The sequence below is a fragment of the Dipteris shenzhenensis genome, chromosome 12 (genome assembly GCF_047967505.1).
Source record: "Dipteris shenzhenensis isolate YYH24624 ecotype China chromosome 12, Dip_SZ_1.0, whole genome shotgun sequence".
Taxonomy (NCBI): Eukaryota; Viridiplantae; Streptophyta; class Polypodiopsida; order Gleicheniales; family Dipteridaceae; genus Dipteris; species Dipteris shenzhenensis.
In genome coordinates, this window is record NC_141607.1 from 2,967,575 (window position 1) to 2,983,231 (window position 15,657).

At 43.8% G+C, this 15,657-nt stretch overlaps 1 protein-coding gene across 1 annotated transcript; it reads right to left on the reverse strand.

The window, feature by feature from the left end:
• Positions 1-9,558: 9,558 nt before the first annotated feature.
• On the reverse strand, positions 9,559-14,185 carry LOC147895683 (pentatricopeptide repeat-containing protein At2g39620-like). Its single transcript, XM_087382763.1, has 2 exons — positions 13,915-14,185; positions 9,559-13,237 (listed from the first exon to the last, which is right to left on the reverse strand). The coding sequence occupies exon 2, from the start codon at positions 13,099-13,101 to the stop codon at positions 10,132-10,134; it is 2,970 nt and encodes a 989-aa protein (XP_087238889.1). The 5' UTR covers positions 13,102-13,237; positions 13,915-14,185; the 3' UTR covers positions 9,559-10,131.
• Between the last annotated feature and the right edge of the window lie 1,472 nt (positions 14,186-15,657).

Sequence of the window (15,657 nt, forward strand, 5' to 3'; positions counted from 1 at the left end):
CTTTACTTCAGTCAAGAAACTTTTTTTTGGGGGGTTTTTTTGTTGAGTTCAAAACAATAGGAAAATTTTGATGAAAGGGAACTTTCTAAACAAGTGCAGTAAAGAGATGTTGCTGGTAGCTTAAGTTATTACTTTGTTGTGTTGTCATGAGTAGCCTGTCAAGATTTTAAATGTAGCTTAAGTTATTACTTGGAATTGAGTGGTGTCCTTTATGCCTTGTCCCAATACTGCTCTATCATGTTTGTGTAATGTCAAAAGTCTGGTAGGGACTCGTAACTACGGTTAAAGTAAAACTACAAACAGGAATCTTGTGAAGTAGATCTTGTTGTGATCAGTGGTGCCTAACAATGTTCTTGGTGAGTAATTATCTGCATTGCTCAGATTTGAGCTAAGAGTCTCAAAACAATCTTCTGTGACATGGTACATTGAAATGGTTTGAGAAAAACGCAGGGTTTTTGTCACAACACAAAAATTAGCTATTTGGGATTTTTCTGTGTGTTGGGGAGGGTTTAAAGATGCTTGAGACAAAATCGAACAATTTGTTTGCAATAAAATTGTTGACATAGGCCATGTCACTTGGTTGAAGCATCAGTTTTGTATGAATGCAATAAAACCATTGTCCTTCGCATGTGCCTAGAAGTGGTGGAATCTGGAAATTTGTATGTATGCTATGGATTCATTTCAGGGATGGTTTTTTGTCCAAGCCATTTCATTTATGGGGTTTTGACTATATGCAAAGCAGGGATGTTTGCAGTAGCGTGATGGCTCTTGCATTGCTTGTAATGCTGTTTTGCTATGATCCAACAAAATGTACTTGAGATGCCAAGGACACGAAAATCAATAATATATAGTCTTGAGGACTTCTTCATTGACACAAATATTGTGCCTTAAGGTGTCCCAATGCCACAACTTGTATCCGTACCTTTTGATTGACACACTATACTTGGGCTTTGTTCTTGAGATATCTATCATTGGTGCTAAGAAACAAGATTATTGACTATAGGCTGTTCCATCTTAATCTGCCTCTCTTGCTTTATTGTCCTAACAATCAAAGATGGCCATCTATGAATAGAGCCAATCAAAGATGGCCATCTGTGAATAGAGCCAATCTTTTGAGATAGGGGTGCAAAATTTACCTTTGAAACCATAGCAACCCTTTTTTTGATGTCGATCATTAGGTAGAGATGGTTCAAAACCCTTTTCTTAATGTATATGTGGTTCAAAATCCCTTGATGCATAAGAAAGTTTGGAATTCTCAAAACCAATGTCATTGAAAATTATGCAAATATGTAGATGCATTCTAAAAAAGCAATTTACTCATGCGAATGATATTTTAAATCTAGTAGTGTGCTTTTGCAAAGAGAGAGAATATTTGTTTATCTAGGATCACAATACAAGATGAAGGATTTATCTTGTGAGTTTTTGTGTAGCTATGAACAAAAGGCACGGATTACATGTTGAAATTGCTAAACAGAGGTGGTCATTTGCTAGAAGGGGCTCTCTTTTGATGCTATGGATACTAATGTACTTTAGCAATCCAATCTTTGTTTGATACCATAATATACCATAACCTTGGAAACTCGCTTCCAATGTCTCCCCTTCTCCTTGCTATGTGCACTATACATTCCTAGTTCTCGGTGTCTTTGTTACTAGTTTGCACTTCTCAAATACAATAGTTTTTAGTGCCTCAAGGGATAGACCCCCACGATGAGTTTTATTCATTTATTAGTGAAAGTTGAGGGGGTCGAGTGGTATAGGGGTAGTGGCCAATAGAGCTTGATTGGGGAAGGTTAGTGGTCTAATTAGGGAGATTTTTGGTAAGAGGCACGAGAAGCGCATAGTGGATTGATAAATGCACATTAGATCATTACGAGTTACCCCCATGTTGCGATGTAGAGTTTTAGAGGGAGGGTGGCGAGAGAGGGAAGGTGGAGCTGAACGAGATGAGGGTCAAGGAACTCGCGCGCACGGTAGAGAAGCGAGGCGAGCTAGATGTGCACGCCATGGGCGAGGAAGATTTCGAGGGAGTCCAGAGGTGTATTCTGGTTGCAATTTTTTTGGGTTATGGAGTCGATAGCCTTACATTGCCTGGTTTTATGCAAGTTGTAGGTGGTGAAGAAGGGGAGAGGCAGGCTGTGGATTTCTGTAGGAGGTTTAAAAGTGTTGAACGTTCTAAGTGTTATGATTGTTACAGGTGGTGCAAACATCGATGCGAATCTGCTAGGTGTTGTTGAGACGTTTTTGGAGACGTGTTGCATCGCGAGCCTTTGTTCAGTGGAGAGAGGAGGGTCTCTATTTCATTTGCATCTCCAGATTGTGTAGAGTGGCTACAAAGAGTGTGCAATCAATGAACAAGGTGATCCAGCATGTAGGGGCTGTGATCATGTGCTGAGGGTTACGACAACAAAAAACATGCATACCTTTCATGGCATGGTGGGATATTGTTTGAAGGATATGGGGCAACCACACTTCCAGATGGTGTCCAAGAACGTCAGTGCAGAGGATCTCCAGTCGGGTGTCAAGCTCTATGTGCATTTGGAGCCGATGAGATGAAGAATCATGTCTGTCTAAGCGGTGGAAACGTGTTCGACAGGGCTTTTTTGTTTTGGAAATACAAACTGAGAAGTACTCCCTTGAAAATTGGTTCCAAAGGCATTGAGGGCAGCCATGCGGTTCACCAAAAGGACCTTGTCAGCATTGCGATTGATGTCAGCATGACCAGTCACTCTTGACAAGGCCTTGCACTTCAGGAGGTCATCAGTGCCATGTCGAGAAAACTTTTTGTGGATAACCACAAAGCGCCCTTTTGCTTGGCTAAGGTAATGTGCCAGCGAGTGATCTCGACCGAAGCTACTGTGAACAAGGCATTGCCGAGATGAGAATAGGTCGACCTCAAATGCCTCCTGCAACAATCCAACATTACATTAGAATTCCATTAAAGCAAAAGTATACAAAGAGAGAAGAAATTCAAAGCTTATAGTTTCTTACCACTATGGAGTCATCATGCTCAATCCCTTCCTCTTTGTCAATGAGGATGGATCCAGAGGCCTCCTGCTATATCTGGAGTGAGATGTGGAGGCTTCTTTTGGAACATCAGGTAGGTCGGAGTAGATTGATGTATGTGCATCTTTTATTTGGGCCAGTGTTAAAGCAAGAACCTCTTCTATTGAATCATCTGCTCCCAAAAACCCAGGTTCTTGCATAGTCATGTCCACCTCATATCCACACAGGATACCAAGAGCTTCCTCCTCTCGGAGACCAAACATAACCTCTATGTCATGGAGAAAGAGGTATTGTTCTCCATCGACAAGAAGGGGAGCAAGAAACCATATCATTGTTGCGGGGTCAACAGAGGTGGTGCCCAAGGTGGATGGAATTTGAGAAGTAGAATGGGGTTCAGGATGTCGCTGGAGCACTTCCAGGGCCAATGCAGCTTCCCGCTCCTCACCTTCTTCATCTATGAGCTCTTCATTGTAGATGTTGGGCTCATCTATAGAAATAAGAGGATCAGAAAGGGCAGGGGCAGGGTCAGGGTCAAGGCTTGAGGTTGTCGAGGCCTCCTCTTCCATTTGTCCCTCCTGGAGAAGGAAAATAAAGGTAATTTCCAAGGATAGGAACCTATTTCCTGTGTTTCCGATGACTCCACATGCTAGGAGGTCATCAATGTCCACCTCCCTAAACCCTAGGGGTGTGAGCTGGGCTCGAAAGCGATCTAAATGCTTCATGAACTTGGGTTCTTGATTGAACAAGTACTTCAAATAATCCATTGGGACCCATGTTTTTGTAGACTCATCAAGTTGATATGCAAAACTCGCGATGTAGTCTTGCATGTACTTGATGAGTTCTTCAAAATCATCTCGGGCTCCCAAGTAGGTGCCTAGGACATCTATGCTCTTATCAAAGACTGGAAATAACTCCTCCTCTCTATCAATTAATGGAGTATGGGAGATGAAATCGTGGAAGGCAGACCTAGCAAAATCCATGGTAGTTTGGTAGCTAGGAGAACTATGGCTATGATAGTGTAAACTTTGAAACTAAAGTAACTTTATAACCTATACATACCCAAATGTTCTAAATATAAAAAATAAAAAGAATTATAAAAATTTTGGGAAAAACTTGACATTGACATGAAACAAAACCATTCAAAACATCAAAATTAATTGCACCACTATTAATTGGAAAATGTCAAAATCCACAATTGTTCCACCCCACATTTTCTAGACAATCTTCAATATTGCAGGAGGGATAAAAGTGGCACTATGCACAAGCTTCGCTGCACGCTTTCCTACCTTTTCACCATTTAAGGTAAAGTGAAAGGACTCAGACATGCCATCCTCCATGACCAATAGGTGTTCCCGCACATCCCCGAGAGTCCACTATGACATGACAGTCACATTCTTAACATCTCTTAAATGAGAACCAATATATAAACTTACCCCTGTATTATAATCATCGTTAGAGTCAAGGGGGAGCCAATTGTCACCTGTTTTCTTCCAGCGCCTATATTGGAAAGCAAAATATAACATTTGGCAAGAGATGTGGTACTTGACAATCACATTGTCCTTACATACATGGCATTGAAACAAATCACCCTTTTATTCACCTGACCTGCTTCCCCAATTCACCCCAAGCAATTCCTCAAGGGCATTCTCATGTAGGCACTTGCATGACCACATGGTTTTTGTTCTGTGCATTTGGATATTATGAAAACAAGAAGCAAAAATGTGCAGAGGCATAAACCAAGACAACCTTACCCATTTAGAGCCAAATGTAAACTTCATGGCCATGCCCACATCCTTTGCAATCTTTTCCTTGTATGATTGCATTGTTCTTGTGTCCACCATGCTGCAATCCATGTCTTCAAGTTGTGGTGTTGCAATGCATTAAAGATGGCCATAGCCTGATGCCGTCCTTGGAGTACTGTACTTGGCATTATACCAATAGATATTTCTCTGTTTCAAAGCAGAGGACTTCTCTCCAACATGCATTTTCCTTCCTAAATCCTCATGAATGGTAGTAAACTTACCTAAGAAGCACTCGACTGGTTCCCACTCCTCAAAGTCTGAAGGAAATACATCTGCTATGCACAAGCGCTATTTCAAAATACAATTTCAAACTGACTCATTACACTGGTTCTATTTCAAAATACATTTTCAAGCTGACTCATTACACTTTAAAATCTTACACAAAATGCAGACTTACAATGCAATGGTATTGTCGATTGATTGCTTGACAGAGGAAGGTGCATGTTCTTCCCCATGTAGATGTGTTGCACCTTTGCAAGCAATCCTTTCTTCCCAAGCTTGAACTTCATGATGCGGCCCTTCCATTCATGCAAAAGATCACCTCTTTTGCTCTTGGAGCTTATGTGGACCCTTGGCAGATCCTCTCATGACTATCCAATCATTCAAGCTGTAGGTGCAAGGCACCCATTCACCCAGTGCATTTTTGCTCCTGTGGGACACAGAGTACATGTATGGTCTCCTCACCATGCTTGTATTAGAGGGAGAGAGCAGCTCCGATAGAGGGAGAGAGAGGGAGAAGGTATAGAGGGTGCAACTGAAGCTTGAGAGAAGCTCCAAGAGGTGCTGTAGCTAGGAATGGAGGGAGAAAGAGTAGAGGGGGATGAGCAGCTGGTCCAGGAGGTGTTGTAGCTAGGAATGGAGGGAGAAAGAGCAGAGGGGGATGAGCAACCACTACAGGAGGTACTGTAGCTAGGAATGGAGGAAGAAAGAGCAGAGGGGGATGAGTAGCTGCTGCTATAGGAGGTGATGTAGCTAGGAGTGGAGAGAGAATGAGCAGCTGCTACAGGAGGTGCTGGAGAGGGAGAAACATAGTGGACCAGCAGAGCAGGAGGGGGCAGAGAAGATGCCAAATGCATTCCCACATCTAAAAAATGGAGGGAGAATGGAGCTAGACTAGAGAAGAGGAGGGGGTAGGCCTGTAACAAGCTGAGAGGGGGGGAAAATTTGCCCAGAAGGGCCCACCACCTCTTGAATGACTTGTAGGTTTGTTTGGGGGAGGTGCATATGGTAGAAGGGTCAAGCATTGGTTGAGGGGGGGGGGGGGGGAGGATGGTTTGAGTGGTCCTAGGTGTAAGAGGAGTAGCCAATAGGGGCTGTTTGCAAGTCTGCCCACCCTCTACCTCAACATGGCATTGCCCCACAAAAAGGAGCACTCCCATTGGTACACCTCAAATGCCTCACTAATCCCTTGAAATTAGGAAACACTAATTGGGGGCCCTTTGGAGACCCCAATTCTCCCCTAATGACTAGTTGATATGCAGGTGCAAGTCACTAGAGAAGGGGAATCTGGGACTTGGGATCCATAGATCCCCTTGAGAACTTACCAAAAATATGAAATCTTGATATTGTGCATGAGCTCCATGAGAAGGCACAAGTAGGGTAGTCAAAGGGAAATTGTGTAATGCATAAGTAATAGCTTTATGAGAGCCCTAAAGCTCATAAAGACCTCCAATGGAGATTGACACCACATGAGTAACTATGCAACACAATGGTTGATGCAGGTGTGAGTAATGGGAGAGAGAATTTGGGACTTGGGATCCATAGAACTCCTTGAGAACTTACCAAAAATGCCAAATATTGGTACTTGGTTTTTGGCTATACATGTAGTTGAGCCTCTAGTCAAGATTTGCTTCCTTCATTAGCTCCAATGGAGCTCCAAATTTCATGCAAATGGGCATACCTGAAGCTTCCTTGAAGGCCACATAACAAATGATGTAGTGTAAAGTTTGAGCATTCAAAATAAATCACAGCCCTCTTCTCTATATTCAATCAATAAACACTCACGGGTTTCGCAAAATGTTTCATAAAAATCACTCTCATATTCATAAGCTCTGTCACAAAGCATTCACAACACACATGAAGCTTCAAGGATATAGAATAGGAGGTCCAAATTTTCAATTTTAGAGCCTTCCAAACCAAAATATAGCTCTCATGTCATGCTATATGTGTCAAGGGCCACACCTAGCCAATGAGTGTCCATATAAGGGGCAATCTAATTAGCCGATCACATGTGCACCAACATCTTGAATACACCATTGCCATTGTGCATTGGGTGTGGTGTGGACCATCTTTTTAAGGATTGCTCGATAAGAAGGCCATCTAAGGCCACAAGCCTTAACTTGTTAAGCGTTGAAAGAGGCCAAGTGTCAGTAGTATCCTTGAATGTAATCACGAGGTTGCAAGCTTAAACCCTTGATAAAGAGCTTCGCAAACAAGCCAAAAGGGATAAAGCGAGCACGTCACAGCCTAGGGAGGCAACTGAATCAGCACCCAAGGGTGCAACGAAGATTGGGAAGGGACACAATAAGGTCATCATCTAAGATGGGTCAGATAATGACCTCCCTTACAACATCCTCTTCCTCTTGTTGTACTTTCTCAAACAGTAGCAGCCTTCTTGCTATCTCTCCCTGCCATACTGTTCAACAAACTCAAAACCGTCCGTTTCTACAACATTGTTGTACAAGGCCAAACTTCTTTCAAGGTCCAAGAAACTTATAGATCTCAAAGTTGAGTGATTCCTTGTAGGCTTACAACAATTCTACCAAAAAGTGGGTATTACACTGGGCTTTTCCAATGAATTCAAGTTCTGATGCAAGCTGAAGCATGGATCTTCCCATTCATAGGAAATCATGAACAAGAGAGAAACAAAATCCGCAACTTCATCAAGTTGCACCATCATGCATCATCTATGATAGTTAGATAAGCAATTGTTTACTATAATGCAATGGTGAAGGATTGAAGGCATCTTACAAAGGCCCTATGAGAAAGGAATGCGTTGACACGCCCAAGGATAAGGAAGGGGAATAATAGACCTAGTTGGTATGAAATGGCATCAACACAATCATGTTCACGACTACATAAAACAAAGGATAGTCTTAGCATATCTCCTACCAACCCATCACAATGGGTGCAACTGTTGCAATAGAAGTGACTTGAACATGGTCCACTCAACCTGAACAAAAGAAACCCTATGACCCAACATACATATAGTGGAAGCGATGTTAACTAGTAGTGACCATCCTCTCTGGACTCCAGTCGAGAGCAATAACCACGAGAACACTCGAAGTGACGTTAACTAGGAGTGACCATCCTCTCTGGACTCCAGTCGAGAGCAATAACCACGAGAAACACTCAACGCCCCTATGAAGTAACCCTATGAACCTTCGACCTGCATGAATCTTCATGATTGGATTTGCAAGAAACATGCACAAGGTGCCACAAGTCAATCGAACTTAGACAAGGTGCACCTCTCAGCAAATCCATGACTTTCAACTAGCAATATAAGCACAACATGGAACAAGGAGGAGGATACACAGAGGATTTGTGGACCAACCAAACAAAATGCACATGGCAACTAAGGGAGTTTTCTAACCCTTAAATCTTGTATTACATTACATTTGCAAGAACATAAGAGACACTAATTCAACTAGAATAAAGAGACATATATACGTCCATCCATTCATTAAACCATGTATGATCATGGAAGTCACCTCTCAAAAGGATGACAACATAACATTTATGCATCAAATTTGGCATTCTTTGATAGGCTATTCGCCTTGTGAAGATTTACAAAGTGGAGGGTGTCATGAAAGAGACCTAGTGTTGCTTATTTAGTCTGACATGTAAAACTATGGTGTATCGATGACGGATTCAACAATCTATGGTGGATGGGATTGACGTGGATAAAATAGATGGAGAATCCATTGGAAGCATCACTGCTATGTCTAAAGTAGTAATAATCGCTTGTTCTATACCAAGATTTAGTAGAGATAATCAAGGTCAACATTGAGAGAGTGAGGAAGAAGTTTAGAATGGAAGGCAAAGGAGGAAGGTCTCGAACAAGATCATCTTACATCTTGTTGTAGCTAAGATTCCCAAATTGTCATAGGCTTGATCAAGAATTCAACAATTATGAAGGCGATGGGCTATAGCCCATTCATACCATTAAATCTATAGTTTCAGTTGAGGTTCCAAAGGTTGAAGAAAAATCAAAGCTAGGCCATCCAAGGTGAAGAACTTAAAAGATGGAAAGCAATAGGAAAAGTGGAGCAATGGTTTAGTATTGGAGCTAGAAGAGTGAGCACACAATCAAAAATTTTGAGCATTACTGCAATGCTCTATAAAGGAATTGGGGCAGGGCGGGCGGGGGGGAAGGAGCATGCACACACACACATAACATTAAGATCAGATTTCCATCCAACTACTTTGAGTCTCTTTTGGAAAATTTGCTGAAAGTACTATTAAGGGCAATTGAGATTGTCAATAGATACTACTTGAGTTTGATTCTTGATGTAAAGGTGAAACATGCAGGTTTGCTAGTATTGAGGTGCTGATGGTTGACCCAAACCTTCGTTATGTTTTGTAGATAGTTTTTTCCTTTGATCTTCCTTTCTCAAATTCTCCCTTAATAATAGCCATTCCTATGTGAGTTTCGTCTTTACACTTAGGGTGGCCTTGTTAGTAACACTCAATGGGCGACATCGATACACGTCCAATTCTACTTTGAATTTCCAAAAAGAGTGATTTATGCTTTTTCAAGGAAAAGTTTTGATGGCTTCTACTTAGCCTTTTATTCTACCTTTGGTAATGTCCTGTTTGGCTTCTCTGGCTGGCCATTGTCTTTTCCTTGGTCACGTAGACAAAAACCTCAAAAAAATTGTGAGAAACATCATGGCCGTATCTTTCATCAGCCAAAGGCTAAAGAAATTTGGATTGTTGCTCTTCCCTCTCAAGGTTGAGCATTGTCCTTGGTAAGTGGCTAAGAATTGTATAATACTAGAACATAGGCTAAGAGATTCGAGCTTCTTGGCCAATGCTTTGGAATGTAATCCCTTGAACAAATAAACCCTTTCATGTGCTTTCTGCACTTAGCCCCAACAGCATTGGCCAGCTTCCCATTATGAAGCATCAAAACCTCAGCTCCTAACTCTCCTTCATCAACATTATGAAGCCCTGCATTTGTCGGGCACACATCCTGCCTCCTTCCATGGGGAGGCAGTTCAAAATGAGCCCAAAAGGTAGGTCAGCATGCCACAGTGGTACTAAAGCTCATCTTCTTCGTTTACCTCATGCAGCACTGCATATCCTGCTTCCTTTATGCACATACTTAACCTTTATAACTCAGAATGTACTTGCTCCTCTCGAGAATGTTATGTGTCTCTAGCAACAAAATTCCTGCACCACATAGTTCATCTCCATAAAAGTGTGGACCAGGTAGTTTCTGCATACCAATATCAATCATTGCCCGTCTCACCTTCAATACATCATCTGGCCTACCTGCGGCAGCAAAAATGCTTGCTAGCAATACATATGGTAAAGGATTCTTTGGATCTAACTCAATGAAAAAACTTGCAGCACGCATAGCCTGCTCCACATCACTGTGGATCCTGCAAAATGAAAGCAAGCTCAACCAAGCAGAACTGACATGTTCGAATGGCATGCTACTGATTAAGTCCTCTGCCTCTTCCAATAGTCCTTGCCGCCCAAGAAGATCAACCATGCACAAATAATGTTCCACAGAGGGGGCAACGCCATGGTCTCTCTTCATAGATGTAAAGTATCGCCTCCCATCAGCAACCAGACCTGCATGACTGCATGCCGTGAGAACGCAGGTAAACGTGATCTCATCCGGCTTTACATCTTTGGTCTGCATTTCACCAAAGAGTTGTAGGGACTCCTTGCCATGCCCATTCTGTGCACATGCTGCAATCATGGTACTCCAGGAGACAATGTCATGCAATGGCATCTCTACAAAAACAGCACTTGAATCATCCAGGTTCCCACACTTTCCATACATATTGACGAGGGCATTCCCCACAAAGTCATCCCTTTCCCAACCATTGCAAACAATAGTAGCATGAATCTCTTGACCCTCTCCAAGCACTGCCACCCTGGCACAGGCATCCAAAATGCAGACAAAAGTAACTTTGTCTGGCTTGATGCCTTCAGCTTGCAGTCGAAAAAACAGTTCCAGGGCCTCCTTGCTGCACCCATTCTGGGCACATGCTACAGTCATGGCGTTCCACGAGCTCACATCCCATACTACCATCTCTGCAAATACAGCCCTTGAATCATCTAGGCTCCCACACTTGCCATACGTATTGATCAGAGCATTCGCCGTAACAATATCTGCCTCCCATCCAGTGTCAACAACAGCAGCATGGGCCTTCCAAGCCTCTTCTACGGCTGCCATACTGGCACATGCATCTAAAACACAGATAAACGTGATCTTGTCTGGCTTCATGCCTTCAGCTTGCATTTGACCAAACAAATGCAGGGCCTCCTTGCAGTGCTCATTCTGGGCACAAGCTGCAATCATGGCACTCCAGCAGACCACATCCCACTGTGGCATCACTGCAAACACAGCCCTCGAATCATTCAGGCTCCTGCACTTGCCATACATATTGATGAGGGCCGTTCCAGTGACATCATCCGACTCCCATCCATTGCCAATAATAAAAGCATGGATTTCTTGACCCTCCTCCAGGGCTGCCACGCCAGCACACATTTCCAAAACACATATGAAGGTAATCTTGCATGGCTTGATGCCTTCAGCCTGCATTTGACCAAACAGTTGTATAGCTTCCATGCTGTGCCCGTTCTGGGCACACACTGCAATCATGGCACTCCAGGAGACCACATTCCGCAGTGGCATCTCTGCAAACATAGCCCTTGAATCATCCAGGTTCCCACACTTACCATACATATTGACAAGGGCTGTCCCCACAACATCATTTGACCCCCATCCGTTGCCAGCAAGAGTCGCATGCAATGCTCGACCCTCATCAAGGTCTGCCACACTAGAGCATGCATCCAAAATGCAGATGAAAGTGATCTGGTTTGGCTCCACTTCTCCAGCCTGCATTTGAGAAAACAATTGTGAGGCCTCCTTGCAGTGCCCATTCTTGGCACACGCTGTGATCATGGCATTCCAAGGGACCACATTCCACAGCGGCATCTCTGCGAACACAGCCCTCGAATTGTCCAGGCTCCTGCACTTGCCATACATATTAATGAGGGCTGTTCCCACACCAACATCTGACTCCCACCCATTGACAGCAATGATAGCATGAATCTCCCGACCCTCTTCTAGGGCTTCCACATTGGCACACAAGCCCACAACACAGGTGAAGGTGATATTGTTTGGCTTAATGGCTTCAGCTTGCAGTTGACCAAACAGATGCAGGGCCTCCTTGACATAGCCATTCTGGGCACATGCTGCAATCATCGCACTCCAGGAGACCACAGTCCGCAGTGGCATTTCTTCAAACACAGCCCTCGAATCATTCAGACACCCACACTTGCCATACATATCCACAAGGGCTGTCCCAACAACAACATCCAGTTCCCATCCATTGCCAACAATAGCAGCATGGATGTCTTGGCCTTCTTCTAGGGCTGCCACGCTGGCACATGCATTCAAAAAGCAGATGAAGGTAATCTTGTTTGGCTTGATGCCTTCAGCCTGCATTCGACCCAACAGTTGTAGTCCCTCCATACTCTGGCCATTTTGGACACATGTTGTGACCATTGCATTCCAAGAGACCACATTCTGCAGTGGCATCCCTAAGAACACAGTCCTTGAATCGTCCAGACTCCCGCACTTGCCATATACATTGACAAGGGCATTTGCCACAACAACATCCAACTCCCATCCATTCTTAACTATACTAGCATGAATATCTCGCCCATCTTCTAAGGCTGTCATGCTGGCACAGGCATCCAAAACACAGATGAAGGTGACCTTGTTTGGCTTGAAGCCTTCGGCATGCATTTGACGAAACAAGTGTATGGCCTCCTCCCCATGCCTATTCTGACCGCATGCTGAGATCATAGCACTCCAGGTGATTACATTCCTCCATGGCATCTCTGCAAACACAGCCCTCGCATAATCCAGGCTCCCACACTTGCCATACATATTGATGAGGGCTGTTCCCACAACGACATCCGATTCCCATCCCTTGCCAACAACAGTAGCATGGATCTCTCGACCCTCTTCTAAGGCTGCCACGCTAGCACATGCATCTAGAATACAGATGCAGGTGACCCTGTCTGGTTCAAAACCTTCTGCCTGCATTTCACCAAACAACTGTAGAGCCTCCTTGCCATGCCCATTCTGGGCACATGCAGCGATTATTATACTCCAAGAGTACAGATTTCGAGAGATGATTTTGTCGAATACAGCACGAGCATATTCCAGGTTCCCGCATTTACTGTACATTTCAACAAGAAGGTTACTTAAAAATCTGTTGACCGGATATCCACACCTGGTCATGTGTTCATGCACACATTCACCCGCAGACAGCGCTTTGGCACTGGTGCAACGTTTCAAAAGCGAGGCATAGGTAGCAGCATCTGTATCTGGGCCCAGCTGACCAATGATCTCCCCAGTCAAGCTTTCTGGGCAGTAGTCTTCATTCCTCAGAAGGGCACTCTGAGAGTGCCCATCCAATGTATATGTACGACGGGCCTCGCTGGTTTGCAGCTCGCTTAGCACCTCTTCTGCGCACTTGGGACTCGTCAGACCCTGCAGCTCAGTGGGCCTGCACCTGAATACTGGGACAGGCAAAGATCCCACAATCCTGAGGTCTAATTTCATACTCCTAGCCCAAAAGCCTAGACTATCCAAGCCATTCCAGCTTGCAGGCGTGACAGATACTACCATGTGTACTTGCGTTGTCTCCAGGAACGACGGCCTGATGGCAACATGAGGTATGCCAGATGCAAATATAAAAGGAGGAGACACGCAACAGAGGAATAGCGCCATAGTCTCTATGTTACTGCTAGGACTGAGAGCGCCATGACGGAAGTCCTAAGCGCTCTCTTTCTCTTCCCTCCCAAAACCCCACCCGCTTCCCATCCAAAAAAAAGATCGTACTCACAATTTTACCTGAGTGCGCATTCGCTGAGTGCCTTCCTCAGCTCGTACTTTTGCTCCTCTTCATCGTGCCCTGCTTGTGTGCTTCGTCTTTTTGCAGGTATTGAGAAGAAATTATCGTTTCACTAATTGAAATCAATTCTATCGCTACGTGATGCGTCTTGACAGACGTGGAATACTAAAGACATTGACTCCAATCGCCCCACACTATGAGTTTTAATAAGTGAGAGTTTTTGGCCTGCCGTTTGCAGGCCTTAGTGAAGGACTCCAACCAGAGAGAGAATTGTTTTTGGGGCTTTATTTTTTGAGTTCCCTTTTGGAGGATAACTCGCCCCATCAGCCTCCGCTTATGCATTCATGTGAGACATTTCCGACAACAAAACCCCCAATAGTGCTCCGTACCTCAAAAAACATCTGCCTTGACAAAAAAACTACAGGGCAGGCCAATTGAACCTGGTTCAATCTTGTTTTTTTTGCAAAGAATTAATTGGGTGGAGTGGTATAAGGTTAGTGGGCTAATTAGGGAGAGGTTGGTAGAACTAGAATGGAATGCAAGTGTCTACATGACTCCTCTTCCCGACCCCTCAAGACTCCTCTTCACCAATGTTCCTAGTGGCTGCCCCCTACCCTACCCTTGCCTAGCCCGCTCGCGAACCTCCTGGCAGCAACTTTGTGGCTTCATGGATTGCTTGGCACCTCTTGGATAACTCCAACCGTCGAGAAGGTTTGGCATCGGATTTTGGTGCTAAGTGGTGGTTTTTTGCGAGGATAAGAGGTTGGGGGAGGAGGGAGTAGAGGGTGAGCAGTAGGGACAACGGGCGATGAAGGAGAGACGATGGGCGGTTACGTTTGGGTTAAGGTTAGGGCTAGGTCAGATAAGGATTAGGTGTATTGGATACGTATAGGTTGGGATTGAGTTTAGCGCTAGGTCAGATAAGGGTTAGGGTAGGCTAATAAGCATTGCTATTAAATGTTAAGGAGCAGCCCTAAATTAATGTCAATTTTGAAGTTTGACCTCCATTTTGTTTATTACCATGTAAAAATTTTACAGTTTTAAAAAATATATATTGCCTTTGGAATCAAGCCCATCAAAGCTTTGCATCAAACTTATGAACTTTTGAATGAAACAGACCTAGTATGTCCCCCCAATGGTACTAAGACCCCATCCAACTAAAAGAACTAGCAAGGCTGTTGAGAAACCATCTCAACATCATGTGTTCGATATTGTGCATAGCAGTAACACATAGAGTGCTATAAAGGAAAGGGTTAGAAACCCTACCCCTAACCCTAAAGGGGTTTGTATATATTCGTCATTTACAACTAATATAGTGTACATTTAGTCATTTGTGGTGTGCTCTCTAGCTGTGCCCTATCTCCTTATCTCCATTCTTCTCTGCTCCTCTCTCCATATTTGTTCATGGTATCAGAGCATGGTTGTTCCTTCCATAGAGGCGCCATCCTTCTTGTGAGAGATCGAGAGATCGAGAGTTCTTGAGTAATCTCTTCCTTGACATAAAATTTCCATTCACTTCCGTTCATGTGAGAGATTTATCCATCCATCGAGAGGTCTTTGTTCATTCTTGAGAGATTTCCGTTCTTTCTCTCGAGTGTATGTGAGTTTATTTCATTTTAGTGATTGAGGGAGAGAGTCTCTACTCTATGTGAGAAATAGAAAGAGAGAGAGATTGAAATCCTTGAGAGTTTCAAGAGAGAGATGTTTCTTAGTTCTGAGAGTAAGAATCCTCTCCTATTGAG